At 39.2% G+C, this 22,818-nt stretch overlaps 1 protein-coding gene and 2 long non-coding RNA genes across 6 annotated transcripts in view; 2 read left to right on the forward strand and 1 right to left on the reverse strand.

Annotated features, from left to right (window-relative positions):
- Positions 1–7,737: 7,737 nt before the first annotated feature.
- On the reverse strand, positions 7,738–16,698 carry LOC311426023. 2 transcript variants are annotated; one of them, XR_014686487.1, is made up of 2 exons: positions 16,050–16,698; positions 7,738–9,326 (listed from the first exon to the last, which is right to left on the reverse strand). It is a non-coding gene; the product is annotated as an uncharacterized lncRNA (long non-coding RNA). The 2 variants fall into 2 exon arrangements; XR_014686488.1 differs by lacking the exon at positions 16,050–16,698 and adding an exon at positions 9,799–9,974.
- KEL (Kell metallo-endopeptidase (Kell blood group)) overlaps positions 10,110–22,818 on the forward strand; it is a 37,026-nt gene continuing 24,317 nt past the window's right edge. Inside the window, exons 1-4 of one of the 3 annotated variants that reach the window (XM_084502082.1) lie at positions 10,110–10,240; positions 14,197–14,350; positions 20,803–20,944; positions 22,463–22,666. In XM_084502082.1, the coding sequence (XP_084358208.1) occupies positions 14,333–14,350; positions 20,803–20,944; positions 22,463–22,666 (364 nt within the window). In that variant the 5' untranslated portion in view covers positions 10,110–10,240; positions 14,197–14,332. Of the gene's footprint in view, positions 10,241–13,837; positions 14,098–14,196; positions 14,351–20,802; positions 20,945–22,462; positions 22,667–22,818 lie in introns of those variants that run through there. The other 2 variants (XM_084502083.1, XM_084502084.1) reach the window with 2 other exon arrangements.
- On the forward strand, positions 14,706–16,107 carry LOC311426033. The gene is made up of 2 exons (XR_014686496.1): positions 14,706–14,922; positions 15,600–16,107. It is a non-coding gene; the product is annotated as an uncharacterized lncRNA (long non-coding RNA).

Consider the following 22,818-nt stretch of genomic DNA (forward strand, 5'->3'; position numbering starts at 1 on the left):
ATCTCCTGCTTGGATTCCTGGATGCATTGCAGCCTGCCAAGCTCGTCTCGCGACCTCGCAACTTGCTCAGAGCTCATCTGCCTGGTCACACTTGCACCCATGACACCCAACTCTGCCTTCAGGCCCTATGGGGACCTTAAGATACTGACATTCCCTGCAACAGATAGTCTGAGCAGCTCTTTTGGTCCTTGGGAGGTCTGTCTGGATATAGATGTCTGCCCGGGTGGGTCATGGCTCCTCCATCTGGGTTTCAGTCTCAACCCAGCAGGTGAGGCAGGTGGACAACATTTATGCCTCACTGGAAAGCCACTTCTTGATACTTCCAGAGGAATAGGGTAGAGATCTGCCTGCCTACAGCCCTCCCTGCTTGCCCTGATGTGAAAATTACTGTGCCAAAAAAAAAAAAAAAAAAAAAAAAAGAAACATTTGAACATTTATGTTAAAGTTAGCACTGGTCATATACTCTGTCTTCTCACTTATCTACTGGAAAATCACTCATGGGACTAGTGACAGAATACTAACAGTGGCCCCAGTCATCTAATGAGTTTGTTCCCAGGGGCATTCTCACCTCTTCCATATCCCTTTCTTTTCCAGCAACAGCTGTTCCACAGTGTTATTAAATACACATCTAAACACCGGCTTGCCATGAGGTGGCCTACCCTCCCATAGTTTCTTTTGTTTTATGGAATCATCTTGCATATGACTCTTGAAAGTAACAAAGCCCCTAAAGCTAAAAACAGGATGGCTAGGTGTGGTGGTTTGACCCAGCTGGGCAGCCGAACTCCATCCCAACCTCTCTCTCACTCCCCCTCTTCAAAAGGGAAGGGGGAGAAAATATGATGTAAAGGGATCAAGGGTTGAGATGAGGACAGGGAGGTCGCTCAACAATTGTCATCACAGGCAAAACAAACTCAGCATAGAGAGATTAATATAATGTATTGCCTGTTACTAACAGACTAGAACAGAGAGAAACTAAAAGCAAGCTGAAAACACCTTCCCCCCATCCACCGTCTTCTACAACCTCCCCCCAAACAGTGCAGGGGAAGGCATAATGGGGGCTGCAGTCAGTCCATAATGCTTTGTCCCCACTACTCCTTCATGCTCAATCTCTGCCCCTGCTCCAGCATGGAGTCCCTCCCATGGGATGCAGTCTTTCCTGAACTGATCTTGCATGGGCTTCCTACAAGCAGCAGCTCTTCAAGAACTGCTCCAATATGGGTCTGTACCATGGGGTCCATCCTTCAGGAGCAAACTGCTCCAACATGGGTCCCCCACAGTCAGTAGCTCCTGCCAGACCATCTGCTCATGTGTGGGCTCCTCTCAATGGGCTGCAGCTCAGGCTCAGACTCTGCTCTGGCAGGGGTTCTCCTTAGGCTCTCCTTCACGTCAAATCCATGTACCCCAGAGGAGGGCAACAATTTTGATTTCTCCTTCTTTTGCCAGGAGGCCTGTGTGGATGAACAAGGAGCTCCTATTTGAATTCAAACACAAAAAGGAGGCTTATAGAGTGTGGAAGCAAGGACAGGTAGCTTGGTAGGAATACAGAGACATTGTCCAAGCATGCAGGAATGAAGTTAGGAAAGCCAAAGCCCTACTGGAATTGAATTTCGCCGGGGATTGAAGAGAACAAGAAGGGTTTCTGTAAGTGTATCAGTGACAAAAAAAAAGACTAGGGGTGATGTGAATGTGTTACTAAATGAGATGAGGGACCATCCATACTGTATTTGTCAAGATCAGTTTGTCTGTGTTTTGTTTTTTTTTTTTTTTTGTTCGTATGAGAACTGTGTTTATATGTATGCTGGTAAGATAATTATTTTCTATGTGTGGTGATCTGTGTGACTGTGTGTGTGACTGTGTGTGCTTGTGTGTGTTTCTGTAGATGTGTAAGGAGTATGTGCTCTGCTTTATGACCAGACCAACCTCAGGAAAACAGACACAGTTCCATGCCTCTGCTGGGATAATGGATTCATCAAGCTGTAGCAGTACAGTTATTAAGAAAAATAGTAGGCTTAAATACAGCTTTTATCAAGTATTATAAATACCATCTATGCTGGTGATGTTTCAACATTCAATGAAATTATGTAACACTTTATAATCTGTTAATACAGTTATTAACATACTACAGTGCCATCTTAATGCTTTAAATTACTCGTACATTTGTAGAACTGGACACAGTTCATGTCACCAAATTGCTGAGAGAAATAGTCTTTGTTTTTTGTTGACTGTTAGTATATTATAATTCATCCCCTATGCAACAAGCAAATTAAAGATCTTGTAACTATTTCATCAACTTTCTCTTGCCCTGGTGATCTGCTACAGAACTTTCCATATGCAAATACTCACTACACACCTCAAAAGCCAGACTATGATTACCATGTCTGGCAACTGAGTAACAAGCTGACTGATCCTGCTGCCATTCTCACTGCTGCTTTTGATTCTACTGCTGCTGTATTCTCAATTACATTCATGCTCAGGAAGCATCTAGAAAGAACTGAACCAGTCTTTTCCTCCAGGAAGTGAGATGCTGTAGGGCAGATATTTTCTTCACTCTGCAGAAAATGAACCTCCATTACTTGGGGTCATATTGTGTTGAGCATCTGGATGGACCAACAGAAAATATAGAATTTTGACATAAGGAAGGTCACCTTCAAGGTTCTATGCAATGTTCTAGTGCCTGCTGTCACGTGTCACCATACCACATTCTGGGTGCTAACACCTGTGGAGAAAGTCCTCCACTGCATTTTTAAGCCTCACTATCTTGGTGCTTATTGGTAGGCAGCCATACTGAAGTCCATAGTGCATAAGGCTGATATATCCCGGAGATCTCCCATGCTTCCCTTCAGTCTATCTACCCATGAGTAAACAACAACACAGAGGTCATATGTACATTAGCCCAACCTGAACTCCCCATCTGTGCGGAGGCAATTAACAAATTAGGTGTCCTCCCACTGTTTATAGAGAAAATACTAGCAGGTCATCTATTTCAAAAGCTACTGAACATTCTTCAAGTCCTGATGAGTCACAGAAGGATAATTATGGATGAAGCATGTATTTGCATCAGGGAACAGCAGGACAGGCTGTTCCATAATGCAAGGTGAGCCAGGAAGTTAGTGTCACCACAAGGTATGCAAGAACAGTAACAGCACTGTAAGGTATACAAGAGTGTAAGGTCCAAGAGTGTATGAGCAAGAATAACAGCTAAGTTCTGTGATAGTACCTAGGGTCAGCCAGCAGTCCAGTGATTGCCAGACAAGTCCATAGAGCACCAGACAGGGCAGAGCCAAGATCAGACCAAAAAGTCAAGTCCACAGGTCAGGATCAAGTACCCGGATCAGCTAAACACATATAAAAACATAGGCATATCTGTAACATAGCTTAAGTAAAGACCAAGGGTGAGATCCCTGCTTAGAAGCAAAGTAAGGGGACAGGCCCAACTGAGGCTTCTCACAGTGATTTGATTTAAGGTCCAACAGCTGAACTATGAAAATTGGACCTGAACCTAGGGAGCTAAAACCCAGGCAGCCAAAACCCCAGGAGCAGTGCAAAAGGAATGAAAATCTGCATTACTGGGAACTTCACCAATGAGTCCATACCAGTACTATCATCCTACATCTGATGGTGAAAAGAATAATAACAGTGCTGTTCTAAAAAAGTATATTCCAAAGGTTGACCAAGAAAACAGTTTGCGTAAACAAATTTAACTACCACAGCAGTTAAACATTAAGGTACTTAAAGAAATTCAGTAAATGTACAGAGACTATATGCACAGTATACAGTATTCTGTGCTGTTTTAACACCAACATAACTAGTACATCTATGGAAGTGATAATCTCCCTCTTTTCAGCACTTTTTTAGACAACATCTTAAATACTGCATTCAATATTCAAGTCCCTGATAGAAGAAAGACATTGAAAAATTGCCATAAGTAAGTAGAGGAGCACCAAGATAGGGGGCTGGAGCACTCACCCTAAGAAGAGAGGCTGGGGGAACTGAGCTTGTTCAGCCTTGAGAAGAGAAAATGTAAGGGATACCTAATTAATTGTCTTTCAGTACCTACAAGGAGGTAATCAAGAAAATGGGCCCAGGCTTTCCATAATGGTGTGTGGTGGGAAAATGGATATAAACTGATACTGGAAAGGTTCCAACCAGGTAAGAACAACCTTTTCTACTGTGAGGACCTCCAACACTGGAACAGTTTTCTTAGAGACGTTGTGCAGTCTCCATCCTTGTAGATATTCAAGACCAGGTGTTGTGGTTTAACCTCAGTAGGCAGTTAAGCACCATACATCTACTTGCATACTCCCACCCCAGCAGGATGGAGGAGAAAATCACAATGGTAAAAGTGTGAGAATTCATGGGTTAAGAAAAAGACAGTTGGCTAGATAAAGGAAAAGCAGCATGTGCAACAAAGCAAATTAAGGAGTTCATTGCCATCAGCAGGTGTATGTTCAGCCATTTCCAGGAAAGCAGGGCTCTATCACATGTAATGGTTACTTTGGAAGACAGATGCCATTATTTACAACACTCCCTCTTCTTCCTTCTTTTCCCCCAGTTTTTGTTGCTGAACATGACATCATTTGATATGGAATATCTCAGTTTGAATCAGTTGAGTCAGTTTGAGTCAGTTTGAGTCAGCTGTCCTGGCTCTGTTCCCTCACAGCTTCTTTTGCAGTTCCAGGTATCTCACTGACATGGCAGCATGAGAAGCAGAAAAGTTCTTGACTTAGTGTAAGCACCGCTTACACTGCAACAGTCAAACATTGGTGTGTTAACAACTTTATTTTCATCACAAATCCAAAACACCACACCATACAAGCCTTTGAAAAAAATTAACGCTATCCCAGACAAAACCAGGACACTAGGATGCATAAAGCCCTGAGTGACTTGGTCTGACCTAAGACCTTATCCTGTTCTGAGGAAGTCAGGCTAGAGACCCCCTGAGGTTCCTGCTGAACTTAATTGTTCTCCATTTCCACTGTCGGTAGTTTTGTCTTTCCTAAACCATAGCAGTTTATGCAGTTGTTTAGAAAAGACATGTATATAGAGAAATTATTCTTCCTCATTTACTCAAATGAATTACTTTTACTATTTGGATGTGCAAAGACAGAAAGGATTCTTATTTACATTAATGTATATATATATTAATGTTGTGTTACTGGGAATCCTCTGAATTTGAATTTTTACTATGAGAAATTTAATCTCATTTCATTATCATTGCAGGATAAGATACACTTTTCAGAATGAAAAAAAAAAACCTGAGGACAATTTTAAAAAAACATTTTTTGATTGCTAATTTTGTAAAGTCTCCTTTTGTTTAGATTCTTTAGAAAAGGCAAGTACCTCATTACGGAGTCTCATATGGTAATATATATCCTTGTTAGAAATCTAAGAGTCCTATTCTTTTCTCTGTGACTATCTGTAATAGTATAGTCCTTCAAATTCCAAAGACAAAGAACATAGCAAAAAGCTGGAAGAAACTTTTGATTTGTTTCCTTAAGTGGTCAGCTGATATCAGATAGCTAGTATCATTTGCATCAGCAACATAAAAAAAAAAAAAGGTGCTGGGTTGTAATAGGAAAATAATGTGTTACAAAATACTTAGAAGTGTAGACGTTCTTAATTCAGCTGATCCTGATAGAATTTAACCAGGGTATTTTACTAAAGGTTGAAGAGATGTCAGAAGCATTCCAGTAATCCCTGAGACCACCTGAAGAAAAAATCCTTAATAGCATGTAGAAGGAAATGAATAAATGAATAATAGCTGACTATATCAATAAGGAATCATGTTAAACTTCTCTAATTTTTCTCTTGACAAAGTGGGAGGCTGTGGATTAGGGAGTAAATTTGAAAGTGATACAGCTTCACTCTTGTTTTTTTTTTTTTTTTTTTTTTTTTTAACATTCAAATGATATTCCCATAGGCAAACTGGGAAACCTATCTTGTAAACTGAATGAAACACTCATTGAAAAATTCAGACCTAAAGAGTCATATAAATACTTCACTATCAGAACTGGAGAAGAGAATGGGGAAAATTCCTCAGGGATTGAACAAAGGATTCTGATAGCTTGCCAATTTATTAATAACTTTGAGTAGTATTTTTATTTTTCTGGTCACTGGAGACTATTAATTCTGCAAATAACACCAGGTTGGGACTGGTTGGAAAATTTTTTGGAAAACATATTCAGAACAAAACTTTGGAAGACATGTTCAGTGGACAAACTGGAGAAGCAGACCGAAAAAATATGAACAAATGAACAGACATCTACAAATGTACCAGATGGGGAAGACGCTGTCATTTAGCAGAAGAATCTGGTGGATACAATGGATCAGAAGAAAAAAAGAAACAGTTGTGAAGACAATTGAAAAAAAGACAAATGACGTGCTGGAATATAAACAGCACATTTGTTTATTGCACAGATTAAGACATTACCTTTTTCTATATGGCTTTATTAAAACTGTGCAACAGAACTGTAAAAAATGGAAAAAAATGCAAAAATTGAAAGGAATGGCCTTATTTAGTTTAAAGAAATCTACAAAAGAGCTTAAATAATGAAAAGATAACTCTGAAAATACAGGAATAAACTTTTCTCCATGTATATTATGGATAGAGCAAGGAGTGGCAGGCTTCATAATGACAAAGTTGGATCTTTCTTATGACTAGAGGCAAAAAACATGGGGAAAAAAATCATATATAGTCTCTTTGCAAGCTTTTTAGAAGAGTTTGAACAAGAATGTCACAGGAGTTTCACAGGGAAAGTTGATCCTGCTTTTGAGAAATTAGTGAAAGTACAACTTACTCATTTAACTATATAAGAGTCTACTGAAAAAGATTCATTTCATCAGTCTGGGACATAATCCATTTTAGAAATGCACTGGTAAGTTAGCAGATCATTCATGATCACACATTATGAATCAATGATAAGAGTGGAATTTGAAATCTCCATAATCCTAAATTTAGACCTTAATCTCTAAAGGACAGTGCAATACCTGGATATACCAAAGAGGATGAAAAGATGTCCTGGTTTTGGGTGGGAGAGTCAATGTTCCTCATAGCAGCATGTATGGTGCTATGTTTTGAATTTGTGTTTAAAACAATGCTAATACCACACCAGTATTTTAGCTATTTCTAGACAGTGCTTACATAACATCAAAGGCTTTTTTGCTTCTTACACTGCCCTGCAAGTGAGAAGACTGGGAATGCACAAGGAGCTTGGAGGGGACACATCAAGACAACTGATCCCAAATGTGCAAAGGGATATTCTGGATATTCTGTACCATATGATGTAGTATTCAATAAATAAATAAATAAATAAATAAAATAAATAAAACAAAACTGTTTGGAGGGGGGAGGGAGTTGCCTGGTCTGTCATTGCGCATTAATTAGCTGGTGGTGAGTGACTACATCACTTGTTTTGATTTGTGCAGTGTTTTTTATATTTTATTTTTATTTTTATTTTTTCCTTTTTGACTTACTAAACTCTTACCCTGACCCCACAAGTTTTCTTTAGCCCTTGTGAGTTTCTCTTGGATCCTGCTGTTAACTTAAAACAAAAGAGTATGAACATAAAATGACAAATTTGTGGAACCAGGGGAAATTGAGGGTTCTGCTCAGGAAAGATAAGGTCATTTTCTTTTCTTTTTCTTTTTTTTTCTTTCTTTTCTTTTCTTTTCTTGTTTCTTTTTTTTTTTTTTTTTTTTTTTTTTTTTTAATGTCTATCTTCTTTGTATTTCACAAACATTATTTGTGACATTGCAAAGTAATGTTAAATATGATCTAAAATGCAAATGGAGACAGCAGATTTGGGGACTGGATAGAAAGAATAATTTCTATGACTGAAGACCGTTAGATACCCAGTTCACAGCTGTAACTATTGGTAAATAATATGGATATACTTCTGTCCAAAACAATTCTGAAAAAGTGTTCTTACTGACACCTGCTAAAGCATAGCCAATAGCTATGGAATTTTTATGTTACCTAACTAAACTGTAAATATTGTGGTTTTGCATAATCTATTTTTGTGACAATACAGTTAAAACAAAATGTTGATATGCATGCTTCTCAGTTGTAATTGTCTACTGCACTGTAACAGCCATGTCTCGAGTGAAATTAATTAGTAAATAATGGAATAGCTAAAGATTGCATGTACTCAAGTTCAAACACTTGCAAAAAGTACACATACATGCAATCTGAATGCGTTTATCACTCATTTCCTTTTAACTGCCTTGTCTTCAGACAGTGCTAAATACCTATGTGCTTCTATTCTGCTACTCAGAGTTAGCAGTTTGTTTTAAAAATGGATTAATTTATGCTTAGTACTTACTCTAGGTCAATTACACATTTTTAAGTCATCATTTTTCTTGCAAAATTCTTCTGGGCTTGCTTCTTTTTCCTGGATACTGTCCTGCTCAACTTTCATCCTTTGAGTAGTACAGCCCCCAAAAGATTCCTAAGGATTTGCAGTACTTCCTAAGAAACTAAACTAATTGCTTTATTATTTACATTCACAAACTTTTTCTGGAACACAAGCATACTGTGGCAGTATTTGACAGTGGTTAACATGAGACCATTGCAATTTCTGTTGTTCATTCCTGCACATTCAGTTCTCAAATCCCTTTTTTCCTTCCAATATGACTCTCCTTATGTTCATTTTCATCAGAGTTTAGCATGGATTTTCCAGGGAACAACTGATTTAAGAAAGCCAGCTTGAAGTCTTGTAACTGAAATTGATTCTTCTTAGAGGAATAGCGATTGCAAATTATAGTTTTTTAGTGATTCATCATCAAAATAACATAATCTACACTTGAAATTTAATTGTTTCTGCTTATTAGACCAATAATCTCTGAAATTCAAGGCCCTTTTCACCTCACACATTAGCATCCAGAGTTTAGGTTCTAAGGCTTAGTTTAAATTTACTCTCATGAGCACAGATCTTATCCTGAATTTGCCACAGGTAAAAATTAGTCCGCTTCTCCAGTTCAATGTCCCTTTGGGACAGATAATGAGAAAATACTTTTTTGTAATATTCCTAGATTAACAGCCATCCTGAATGTATTGTAACAATATCTGCTAAATACATACTAATGCACTTAATTCCACATTTTTATGAACCAGAATCAAGGAGATATCTGGAAGATAATTGCCATTTTTGTGTGACAGCTGAAAGATATATCCAACACTTTATTCTTGTGCTGATCAGTGATACACTTGGAAAACCTAACACACTGTATAGAGAAGCGAAAGAAGTTGGAGATTCTGTCACAAAGAAAAAAGCTAGAGGTCCTCTCACGAACTTGTGGACTTCGGAGAGCACAGCAGTCATCTGCGCCTTAAAGATAAGAAGGGAATCAATTGATAAGGATTACTTATGACGTCTCCCTCCACACACACTGCCAACCACTCTTTCTACCTCTCAGTAATTAGAAAACAAGGAAACTTTTTGTCTTTACTTTCAGAAGTTGATAAGCGTGTCTTCAAATAAATTTACATGCTAACAGGAAAAAACTTTACTTAAACAATACTGTATTCATGTATATGTGGATAATTCATGTATTCACCTCACAAGTTTTCCAGACCTGTACAGGCTGTATACGCAATAAAGACATTATTGCACACTAACAATATGCAGATTCCTCCATGGTAGACCTTTCTCAAGGCTTAAATGTATATACAGATATTCCACTGACTGGTGGCACCTGACAAGAAAAAGACTTGCATATCCAGTTGGTAGTTTTGGACATATAAGATATGCTTGCTTCCTTGGATTATTGCTGCCAGATGAAAATGTGTTTTGTCCTTACCCTGAGTTAGCCAGATGCAGGAGGGTCTGCTTGAAAAGGCACATAACTACAGTGTCTGAGTTACACAGCTTCAGTTAAATGACCACAGGCAAGCAGATTTTTATGATGTGTGAGTCACATAATTTTGGATAAAATACTTGGATATCTCAGAACACAGGCACAGAGAGTGCACCTATGTGAAATGAATCCACATTCTCTCCAAAGGAAGACAGGAATTTTGGAGTAAATGAAAGTTTTAGCATCTTGATTCTCTCCATAACATTGTCACTTTCCTGTTTAACTATTCAACAAACTCTGTTGCAGCAGAATGCTACTCAAGAACACGCTCTCCAAAGGAAATCATAAGAAGAGCAATTATGCAGTGCTATTATGGTCTGTAATGACTGAAGAGAGGAAACCTTACCTCCTGCATCTTTTCTACTAGGATGAAGAAACAGCTGAAGTATTTAATGTCTTTTTTTTTTTTTTTTTTCCCAATTTTTAATATTTATGATAGATCTTGGGCTGCCTGGTCCTTTGAGTTGGACAAACATGACTGGGAAGTAGTGACTTTCCATTTGTGGCAAATAAAATTGTAAGGGAATGGTTTTATCAGCTGAATGTTTGTATCACCTGATGCAACTCACCATAGAGTACTGAAGGAGTTAGCAGATCCTAACTAGAGCTCTCTCAACAATCTACCAAAGGACCTGGGAGTATGAGAAGGTCCAATCTGAATGGAAGTAAGCCAATGTTATACAACATTACTATGATGCATCTTCTCATGCTACAAAAAGGGTGTGTGAGAAGACACAGAAAAATACAGACCTGTTAGTCTAACCTCATTGCCTGGAAACATTATGGGAAAGATTATTCTGTGTGCTACTGAAAGGCATCCAAATAATAAAGCTGTTATTTGGCATAGTCAAAATGAGTTCATGAAGGGAAAGTCCTGTCTTAGTAATTCAATTTTCTACAACAATATTACTCACTTAGTGGCTGAAGGGAAGGTGTTGCATAAAGTTTTTCTGGATTTTAGTAAGGCCTTTGATACCATCCCTCACAGTGTCCTTAAGGAGAATTCTCCAACTCTGAGATGAATGGGTTCATAATATGATGAATGACTAACTGGCTGAACAGCAGAGCTCACAGTGTGGCAGCCTGTAATCTGGCTGATGGCCAGTCACCTGTGGTGTTCCCCAGGGCCCAATTCTAGGGCCAGTCCTGTTCAACATTTTTGTCAATGATCTGGATGCAAAAGTTGAATGCAGCAAGTTTGCTGATGACATTAGACTGGGAGAGGCTGTTGACTCTCTGGAAGGGTGAGAGGCCTTGCAGAGAGATCTAGACAAATTGGAGCATTGGGCAATTGGCAACGGCATGAAGGTCAACAAAGGAAAATGTTGGGTTCTGCACCTGGGACAGAGTAATATCAGATGCAGGTACAGGCTGGAAGAAGAGTGTCTAGAGAGCAGCTCATCAGGAAGGGATCTGGGAGTGCTGGTTGACAGTAGGCTTAACATGAGGCATCACTGCACCCTGGCAGCCAAGAGAACAAACTGCATTTTGGGGTGCCTTAAACACAGCATAGCCCGCAAGTCAAAAGAGATGATTCTTACACTGTGTTTAGCATTGGTGTGGACTCAATTTGAACATTTTGTACAGTTCTGGTCTCCACAATATAAAAATGATAGTAAGATACTTGAATGAGGAGGGCAACAAAACTGGTAAAGGGTCTGGAAGGCACATCCTATGGGGAGAGGCTGAGGACACTTGATTTGTCTAGTCTGGAGAAAAGAAGGCTAACAGGTCACTTCATTGCTCTCTACAGCTTCCTGAGCAGGGGAATCACAGAGGGAGGTGCTGGTCTCTTCTCCCTGTTAACCAACATTAGGACACAAGGGAACTGAAGTTGTCAGGCAGTTGGAACTCAACTATATTTCTAGGTGCCTTCCAGCTCCTGTCCTGTCCTGTCCTGTCCTGTCCTGTCCTGTCCTGTCCTGTCCTGTCCTGTCCTGTCCTGTCCTCTCCTCTCCTCTCCTCTCCTCTCCTCTCCTCTCCTCTCCTCTGTCCCTCTTCTTCTTCTTGCAAGATAGCTTTCTCAGCATCTCATGACCAATGAAATTCACCCAGAGATTCAAAGACCAATACTGTTCTCTGAAATAGTAGCACCACTTCCTGAAACATTCTATCTGAACTGAAAATGAGGTTTTAATCTAACTGCTTTTTCAGACGTGTCTCGATTGGTTTACAAGGTGCGGAAAGTTCATACACATATATACATTCAAAGTATTTTTAGATAGTATATGTGGGAGGATCCATATGGTGTGGCAATACCAATGTAGAATTTTCTTAATTTATATGTTAAATCGCATTTAACCACAAAGAAACAGAGGATCTGTGTAAAAGATACCAGCTTATGAAACCAGGAAACTGCAGTCACATTGCATTAGCATATTGACAAACAGGCTTTTTTGGTCTTCTTACATTATGTTTTAAAACTTAATACTTCAGCCAAGATTTTACCTGTTTTAATTGAAATCATATTGTGTTCTACATGATCATAGCCATTGTATACTAAAAAGGCAATAAATTCCTTGCCTAGAGAGTTTATAAAGCTTAGATAGTTATCATTAGAGAAAGTACAAGTTAAGATACAAAAATATCTCCACTGTAAGATCACTTGTAGTTAAAACTAATCAGGTCCCTACACACATATTCATAACATTTCTTTGTACACAGTTCAACTACTGAAAAACGTTTGTGAAAGACTACTAGAACTATAGCTATTGTGAGAGAAGATTTAAAGTAGAGAAGAGTAAAAAAGGCACAAAGGCAAAAGTGGCAGAAAATACAAAAACATACAAAAGACTTAAAGATGTATTGAAAAAAAGGATTACAATATCATATATATATTTTTAAGACATATTCACATTTTTCAGTTTGCATAAAGATTTGGGATCTGACTAGCTGCAAATTACTTTAGGCCATCATGAACAAAGCACCTTTGCATCTATTGGATGGTTTGAATCACGGTAATGCTCATTCCAGTGATGTAGGAATTGTGACTACAAAAAATGATGTCTTACAGCTTCCCGTAAGACAAATCTCAATCACTTATGCAAGAAGTATTTCAAATTGGAGTCTGAAGTTAAGCTGAAGGGAGGTGACCTATTGCAAGGAAAGAAAGGTCAGTAAGGATCTTTTTTGCTGTATGCAATAATTTTTACAATATTTAGAGATGTTAATTAAATATAGAAATACATAACTACCAGTGACCTCAGAAGTAGAAAAAACTGGGTCTATGTAACTGGTCTCAGACATATAACAAGTGTTTTTGTCACAGTATACCAAAAGTTTCAGCACTACTCGAACACAGATTAAAATTTGATTGGTGGTGGGAAGAAGATTTGGATTTTAGGAAAGCTTCCCAAAATTTTTCCCAGAGCTTTTTTGGGAAGCTCTGAACAACTGAACTGATATCTGTTTATTTCCAAACTAGTGAACCAAGACACTGTGCTCCTCTGAGATACTCACAAGGTAGGGAGGTAAACTGTCCTGTCCCAGTGTTCTGCTTGCTTCAGTCATTTTGGAAACTGACACCAAACTCGTGTCTACCATCCCTCTCAAATCCCGGCACCCACTTGATCAGGTCTCAGCTCCCAACTTCCATTACTCTGTTTTTAATGTCTCAGGGAAGTGATGCTTGTTCTCATTACTCAAAGTAAATTAACTGTGTGCCTTAATCTCTCCAATATACATTCTTAAGGAAGCAAATACACACAGGCTGCTATCACCTGAGAAGCAACATTCAATTGCAAATAGAGTCAGTAACAATTTATTTATTTATTTATCTATTTATTTATTTATTATGCCTCTTAATCCAAAAGAAAAAGAACCAGAAATGGATTTCTGTTCATGCCTTTGAATTAATTTAGATGCAGATGAGACAGAGAAAAAAAAAAAAGGCAGCATGTCAACCTTCCTTTTGGGGGGAGGAGGAACAACAGGATCCATATCCTGCAGAATCTTGCAGTAGACAGAGGCCTCTAGGCCACAGAGCATCAGGTTGGAACAGCCTAGTAGCAGTGAAAATATCAGACCAAAACAGGCTTGTTGGGTGGACAGGATAGTAAGGCTGTCGGAGAGAAAAGAAGAAGCAAATAATTGAGAAGAGGCTGGAGGAGACAGAATCACATACTTCTTTTCAAATAGATTTCAGTATAGAGCCAAAAGAGAGAAAGACCTTGAGCTGCAGAGAGATGCAGAAGGGAACAATAAAGCTAGTTTTATGAGAAACAGGGGTGTTAGGAAGAGAAGGTGGGTGGAGAGTTGCAGAAATATATCCATTTCCCTCCCTCCCATTTTCTTTAAGGGTGTTTTTCTCAGAGCTTTTCCTTGCTTTTCCCCTCCCCACAGCAATCAGCCAAGCTGGGAAGAAGAGATTGTCTCTGAACTCAGTAGTGTGCCATGAGCACAGAAGACTGATAGTAAACAAGTAAACAGAGCTGACAACTGCGGTAACTATAGAGGCAAAGCCAGCTCAGTGACAAAAATGAAGACTGTTCCAGAGGTAAGGAAGGTTTGTCTTATTTTCTTTCCCTGTCACAGCAGCTCTTCTTCTTATTACTGCCCTAGGGTACTGAAGTAATTGAAATTTGAGACTTTGCATCCAGAAGGACCTTGCCGAGGTCTCAGAATTACTGATGTGGTGGGGTATGTTGTGAGGATTTAGGGATTCTTGCTCTTCCTGTTAGTCATCCTAACAGCCATTCCAAGGCTCTATTCAGACTTGTTTGAAGCCCTGGCAATAAGTAATAATAAGCTTAATAAGCTGATTATTTGCTTCTTATTTTGTATCCTCATTTTTCAACAAACAAATTATTCAAATTATTTTCAGAAAGCACTTATGCAGAAATGTGCTTTTTTTTTTTTTTTTTTTTTTTTTTTTTTTCCTCTCAAAAAATTGTGGGTAAATGTGGCATAGCTTTCTGAACATGAAAATGGCTATTTGCTCTCCATGCAGCATGGTGTCCTTTTCCTGGTTTTACATCTCACAGATGATTAGTAGATGATTAGTAGAGTGTTAATTGGATATTTATAGACAAATTACTAACTAAACTGTTAGCTGAAGGTTGCTAAAAGGTACAAAACATTCATATATAATAACAACAGTAATATTTTCAATATAACTAGATTATATTAAAAAGAAACATATTTTGTTATGTTGAAAACTGTTCAGTGTTGCAAGAGCTATGTTTTTATTGCAAATGGTCATTCACTTTATCTCATCTGCATTTTTCTAGCTAAAGAATTTGCAGAAATGTTTGGTTTGTATATCCATTCTCATATTACTGTGTGATAGAGATCAGCCAACAATCACAATTTCAAATAGTTGTTGCCTTTTGTTATGTTTCTGACTTTTAGTAGTTCAGAATATAATTCAACACACTTTCTGTTTAGTTTCTCATGTTAGGAGGTAGGATACTTTGAACACGGTCTAAAACATTATTTCTGAAATGCCATTCAGTGTGCTCAACTTATGTGCTTAAATGATTTGCTGACAAAAGATAAATTTAAGAAAATGCTAAATTAATTTTAAGGCATTAGTTTGAAAACATCATCCACTTAACTAATGTGATATAGACAATTTGGGCAACTATTCAAGTCAGTAATTCCTGAATAGTCTACTGGCTGATAAACAATACCCTTAAATTGTCTGGTAAACATTTATGAAAAATAGCTCCAATTCTCCCTCCTTTGGGTCTCTTTATTTTAATGAATTTAATTTTCCTCCAAGTTACAGTCATCTTTTTCTGCAGCAGTACTAAACACTGGGGAAATAAGAGATGGGAGAGAATGCGGCAGAGGAACATCAACCTCTGCAGAATTCAGAGATGTCTTGGAAAGAGAAAGAAGCTGAAGAAAAATCAAATTCTTTGGCTGATTTAATTGCATCAAACTGTTTTTTCTTTAATGTTACCCAGTACCTGTAAGGATTCTGCTAGCATGCTCTCATTCAAATGGGATAATTTGTGTAGTACATATCTTCAAAGTTGTTCATTTTATAACTAATTCATTTGTTTTATAACTAATGACGATTAGAAGTCTGCTTTTAGTGATTTCACAGGCATTTGATCTCACTTAGCTACAGTGAAGCCATTTAAATTTAAGCACTTGTACATTCTTCAAAGAAAAACATGAAAGAACTGAAACTGTAGTGGAAATTTATCTTCAACTTCATGCAAATACTAATCATACTTCTCACTCACTCAGATGAGGTCCATATGTAAGAGCTCTGTCAGAGATTAAAGGCTCTTTATCCTCTTGCACAGGCTTCTTCAGGCCATTCACTTGTCTCTTTATATGGGGCGTGGTGGGTGATGCAACCAAACCTCAAATATACCACATAAAATGCTTCTGCTTCCTGCAAGCTTTGTAACTGTGTCCTGTGCCCTGGGAGTTTGTATAGCCCAGTTCTGGCTCCACCTAGTTAAATCCACAGTTTCTTGCCAAGGATCACTGAATTAGGATGGACTTTATATTTCACTCTAAACTTCACAATGTCAAAGCCAGCCCCAGTAACAGAGGCCAGATTAGAGAGACACTCCTTAGGGAAGGTGAGGTGCTTAAAGAAATTTTTTTATCCTTATGGCTCACATAACACAGACCTTAAAATCCAGTTTCTAATAGAGAAGTAAAATAATAGAGTCATATGATTCTACAATTCTATGATAACATAGACCTTAGACTCCAGTTTTTAATCTAGAGGTACACAACCAATTTCAATTTCCCCCGGCAATGTTCAAGAGGCATTTGGATAATGCCCTCAATAATATGCTTTAAATTTTAGTTAGCCTTGAAGTGGTCAAGCAGTTGGACTCAATTATCTTTCAAGGTTCCTTCCTCCTCTCCTCTCCTCTCCTCTCCTCTCCTCTCCTCTCCTCTCCTCTCCTCTCCTCTCCTCTCCTCTCCTCTCCTCTCCTCTCCTCTCCTCTCCTCTCCTCTCCTCTCCTCTCCTCTCCTCTCCTCTCCTCTCCTCTCCTCTCCTCTCCTCTCCTCTCCTCTCCTCTCCTCTCCTCTCCTCTCCTCTCCTCTCCTCTCCTTTTTTTTTTTTTTTTTTTTTTTTTTGTGGTGTGCAATATTCTGCTATTCTCAGTCTGGTAAATGTGCAATTCTTTAGTCATTTCACACTGGAGTTTTGAGGGGGACAGTCTGGTTTTCTTACAGGTTTTAAAGAAAAGTGGTTATTTGTGAAATTTTCAATTTCAAACGGAATGTAATTTATAGGACTGATGTAGACCTACTGTTAACAAATACTTTGATCTTGAGCATTGATTTCTCAGATTCATTAGTATCTGCGTGTTAGCAGAGGGTATCTATTTCTCTCTTTTGAGTAGTAAATAGCATAATTAGCACTCAAAAGAGAGAAATAGTTATCCTCTAACAGTGTGAGACTGAAGAACTGCAAAATGCTAATCATTTTGTTATAGGTATAGGACAGATTTTCAGTGTTAAAGACAAGATGTATTCCAGAACTCCAGAAAATTCTGGAGCATAGTGAATATAAATAGTTCACTCTTTCCTAAATGGTGAGAGACAAGGGCTTGGATTTTCTTTTTCCGTTCAGCAAAGCAAATTTTCTTTTGCTCACTTCCCTCACTTTGTCTGTACTTGGAGAGTAAAAGATAAAATGTTTTACTACAGAAGCATTTGAAAGGAATTTAGATTTCTTCTTTTATATTTCCTACACTATACTTTGCCAGTATGTTCATGTTTTGTATTTTGCACCTTTTAATGCCAGGATTCACTTGTATGCACTTGCTCTCTGCTTAGTTATCCTGTATCCTGTCTTAAGAAGTCATCAGAAAAGGATTATAAAGGGATAAAAGTAGTTAGGCATTTAACCCTTGTTACAGCTGTCAAATAAGCTGCTTTTGAGAAGTCAATGATTGAATAAATGGACATTTGAAATATATCAAATAATAGGGTCTGTTTTGTTGTTTTGTTGTTATTTTGTTTGTTTTCTGTTTCTTTCTATATTTTCTGTTCTGTTAATGTTTTTGAGCAGAAATCACCACCACAGTGTCCAAACATACTCCAGAAGTGTATTTCTGGAAATGATTTACTAAGATGGTTAACAGCAGGCTGTTCATTTTCTTAGCCTTTCCTTAGAGGAAGGGGCCTATGCTGTGAAGTATATGGCTACATCTTGTAGGGTTTTGTTCTTTTTGTAAAGATACATGTTTTCTGATTTTTGTTTGTTTGTTTGTTTGGTTGTTTTTTTTTTTGCCTAATAAGCATGATGATGAATGCATTTTAACATCATCTTTATCTTCTCCATGTAAGTGAGAAGAAAGGGCAAACAAGGAAAAATTCTGGAAGCTGAGAGCCATGATGAGACAAGTACTGGCCTTAACAGCAAAGGGTGTAAACCCACAGTATGGGAATGAAGGGAGTAAGGCAGGATTGGTGCCAGTAGCCAGGGTCAACCAAGAGTCTAGATTGCAAAGTAAGTCCATTGTGAGGAGGCAAGTCCAAGGTCAAACCTGCACAATCAAGTCTGTAGGTCAGGGTTCAGATCAATGGGGTACATGGCCAGCCGTAGGTGGGGCTATAATGCTGCTGAAGCATAGCTGAGATGAAGATCATACATGAAATCTGCAAAAAGCAGCTCCCACTTAAGGCACTCAGTGGCATTTGGCGGGCACCTCTACCGAGGTTTCTTCTAGCTTTCTCTGTCAAGATTTCTCAAACAACTTTATTATATTGGAGAGGCAGGCTTGAGCACAGGGAGCTAAGCTGGAATTGTGGTGGAGGAAGTGCAAGCCAGATTCTAACAGTGACATGTAAGAATTTCAGACTAGCACTACCTTCAGCTTTCAAGGCTATTAGGTTTACTCCTTATTTGCTATACTATTTCCTCATTATCCTCTTAGTCTCCGGTTTTCCTTTATTTTCTGCTTTTTTTTTTTTTTTCTTTTTTTTTTTTTTTTTTCCCCTTCTGCCTTCTTTTTCGCCCTGTATATTCTTTTCAATCATTCTACTTTTCATTTTTTCAGTTCTTTTCCTTTTATTAGACTACCAACATACATTCCCATGTCTGTTCCCTTGTGGTATGCTGTAACCTACTGTTCTTGTCCACGTTCATGCACACCAAAGTAGGTAAAAGCAGTGAATACACACTGCAAAGGTAACTTTATGTAACTTTACCCAGGTGGAATTTAGAAGTGTAAAATGACATAGTCATGTTGCTTCCTTTGCAGTCAATGGAGAAAAGGACTGGTATCTTTGGAGAATGCTTCAGTTTATCTTAAGACATGTTTGAAATAGAAGCAGTACTCATAACATGGCTAACCTTTTCCACTGACTAAATTGCAAATACAACCGAATTTAAGAGCAATGTAAAGTCTGTAAAAAAGATACTCCCTGTGACTTACAGCATACTGCACTTTTTAGAATGGGACAAATCTCTCTCATTTGAACTTGACTACAGGGCTTAGGGTTCAGATGCTCTTTCTTGAGAAGAGATTAGTGCTCATGTTGAAATTAGTGCTCAAGTAGACAAACATTAAAGAACCACTAGTCCTAGTGTACTGGGTTTATGTGGCCAGGTTTTGGTAGCAGGGAAGCTGCAGATGTGGCCTCTGTGAGAAGAGTCCAGAAGTTGCCCCATTTAGAGAAGGGCCAGTTTTAGCCAGCTCCAAAAGGGACTCATCACTGGCCAGAGCCAAGCTAATAAACAATTGTATTTGCACCTCTGTGAGAGCACTTTTAAGAAAGTGAAAAACCCACTACACAACAGCAGCTGGGAGAGCAAGGAGAGAGAAATAGCCCTATAGACACCAAGGTCAGTGAAGAAGGAGGGAGAGCAGATGCTCCAGGCACCAGAGCAATAGTTCCCTGTGGCCTGTGGAGAAGATCATGATAGAGCAGGATGTTCCCATGCAGCCCATGGTGTAGTGCAACAGAGCAGATCTCCATGCTGCAGCCTGTGGAGGAGCACATGGTGGAGCACATGGATTTGACGTGAAGGAGAGCCTAAGGAGAACCCCTGCCAGAGCAGAGTCTGAGCCCGAGCTGCAGCCCATTGAGAGGAGCCCACACATGAGCAGATGGTCTGGCAGGAGCTACTGACTGTGGGGGACCCATGCTGGAGCAGTTTGCTCCTGAAGGATGGACCCCATGGTACAGACCCATATTGGAGCAGTTCTTGAAGAGCTGCTGCTTGTAGGAAGCCCATGCAAGATCAGTTCAGGAAAGACTGCATCCCATGGGAGGGACTCCATGCTGGAGCAGGGGCAGAGATTGAGCATGAAGGAGTAGTGGGGACAAAGCATTATGGACTGACTGCAGCCCCCATTATGCCTTCCCCTGCACTGTTTGGGGGGAGGTTGTAGAAGACGGTGGATGGGGGGAAGGTGTTTTCAGCTTGCTTTTAGTTTCTCTCTGTTCTAGTCTGTTAGTAACAGGCAATACATTATATTAATCTCTCTATGCTGAGTTTGTTTTGCCTGTGATGACAATTGTTGAGCGACCTCCCTGTCCTCATCTCAACCCTTGATCCCTTTACATCATATTTTCTCCCCCTTCCCTTTTGAAGAGGGGGAGTGAGAGAGAGGTTGGGATGGAGTTCGGCTGCCCAGCTGGGTCAAACCACCACACCTAGCCATCCTGTTTTTAGCTTTAGGGGCTTTGTTACTTTCAAGAGTCATATGCAAGATGATTCCATAAAACAAAAGAAACTATGGGAGGGTAGGCCACCTCATGGCAAGCCGGTGTTTAGATGTGTATTTAATAACACTGTGGAACAGCTGTTGCTGGAAAAGAAAGGGATATGGAAGAGGTGAGAATGCCCCTGGGAACAAACTCATTAGATGACTGGGGCCACTGTTAGTATTCTGTCACTAGTCCCATGAGTGATTTTCCAGTAGATAAGTGAGAAGACAGAGTATATGACCAGTGCTAACTTTAACACAAATATTTTTTAATTTTTTTCTGTTTGTCTTATTTTTCTCTCCTCAGACCTGTGACCAGGAGCTGAGAACAGGTGCAAAGAAGGAACGATGTCTTCAACGGAAAAGCCTACTTCTGTGTGCACTTCTTCTCAGTACTCTCCTTGGTTTTACATTACTTATCACCTACATCATGATGACTTGTGGTCTAGGTATAATATGGGATATCCTTTTCCCTGCTTCCTCATACAATCTATTTTTAAGTACCCTTCCTCTCCTATCTGCCTCCAATGCTTATTAGGCTTAGCATTTTTTTAAGAATCAGACTTTCAGGATCTTGAAGAAACATAAGAAGACACCAGTTGTGAAAAGGTACACTCTTCTGCCTTCTCTTTTTCTCATAGCAGGGATATATCTCCACACTCCTCCTCCTCCTCTGCCTGTCATTTAATAAGCCTGGGTTCAGCTTTGTGGGACAGCAGCATTATATTGTCAAGATGTTCTTCTTGAATCTCCTTGTCCTGGCCTCCAGCTTCTATGACCCTGTAGTAACTTCCGGGAAACTGGTGCAGAATTTGAGATTTGTAGCTCCTCCTCCGCTTTTCCATCCCTGACTTAATAGGTCTAGTCTGGGCTCCCCAGTAAAATAGGGAAGCAGAACTACTGGAGCAAGTTCAGAGAAGGGCTACGAAGAAAATTGGAGGACTGAAGCATCTGTTGTACATGCTGAAAGTAGGAGGGCAAGTTAGCCTGGAAAAGAGAAGGTTGAGGGGAGACCTCATTAATGTATATAAATATCTGAGGGAAGGGTGTCAAGAAGATGGAGCCAGCCTCTTTTCAGTTGTGCCCCGTGACAGTACGAGAAGGAACAGGCACAAACCCATTCCAGCCCCTGTTGTACATTGGAAACCATTTATTATAGAGACTAAGGAAAGATATTGGTTAGCTTAGATATTGCTTATTTTCACTTTGCATATTTTCTCCTATGAGAACTGCTGAAACCACAGAATGGAAAGTCTTACCTTGATTTACAAATGGCCTATTTAACAATTGAGCTGATCTGTTGTTGTTACAAGATACCCTGACCCCAAAAGAGAACACATACCCAGGGGTTCACAGCACCTTAGATAAGGAGGGTGGAGGTGGGGAGGGGGATGTTGATCCCCCTTTATCTAAGGAGGAATACAAGAAACACTAGGAAATTTTTATTCTGTTTTAAGAAATGTCATTTATAAGAAATGTTTGTTTCCTATGCTTGAACATCTCCCTCTATGTATTAAGCTTATCTCTTAATTCTCCGTACTATGTCTTTTCTTTGCTCCATTTGGTGACATCATCAGTAGCTTCTTATCATTTGGCCAAATCACTGTGTGCTGTTTCAGAGAGAGCACACTGAGAAGGCAGAATAATCCAACCTGTTACTGCCTAGATAGAATGGAGGGCACCACCTCTGGACTGACTACCTGTCTTTTATTTAGAGAATCTCCCTTACAAAGTGCAATGGCAGCCTTGTTGTAAAGTTAAAGACAGAATACGTATTGTTCCATCTTCAGCAAAAACTTACAAGGAATTCAACAGTCTGTATGCAAAAGAGTTTGTACCAAAAATAAATCTGGAGGGAGGGGAAAGGCATGTCCCACAGACAACTCCTTTTTATTATTTTTTTTTGTGCATGTGTGGAGTTGTTCTCACTGCCACTGCTCAGTTCTCTCTTGTTTACTTCTGTCCAGGATCATGTGATGCTGAGCTGAGGCTTGCACTGCTGTCCAGACTCCTGAATTCTAGGAATGATGCTGTAGACCCCTGTGAGGATTTCTACAAGTATGCTTGCAGCAACTGGGAAAGCAATCACTCAAGCAGAACCACAGAAGAGTCACAAAACGTCTTTGATATATTGTTGGAGGAAAACCAGCTTGTCCTGAAAAGGCTTTTAGGTAGAGAGAGATGGTTGTTGTGTTACTTTCAGCATCTTTCTGAGTCAGAGCTGAGAATATTTATAACTGAGAGCACAATCATTCCTGTCAGGGACTGAGTCCAGTCTCTTCATTTTCTGTTATTACAGGTGCAGGTATATTCTTGAGAGATC

Source organism: Aythya ferina (assembly GCF_964211825.1).
Source record: "Aythya ferina genome assembly, chromosome: 1".
NCBI lineage: Eukaryota > Metazoa > Chordata > Aves > Anseriformes > Anatidae > Aythya > Aythya ferina.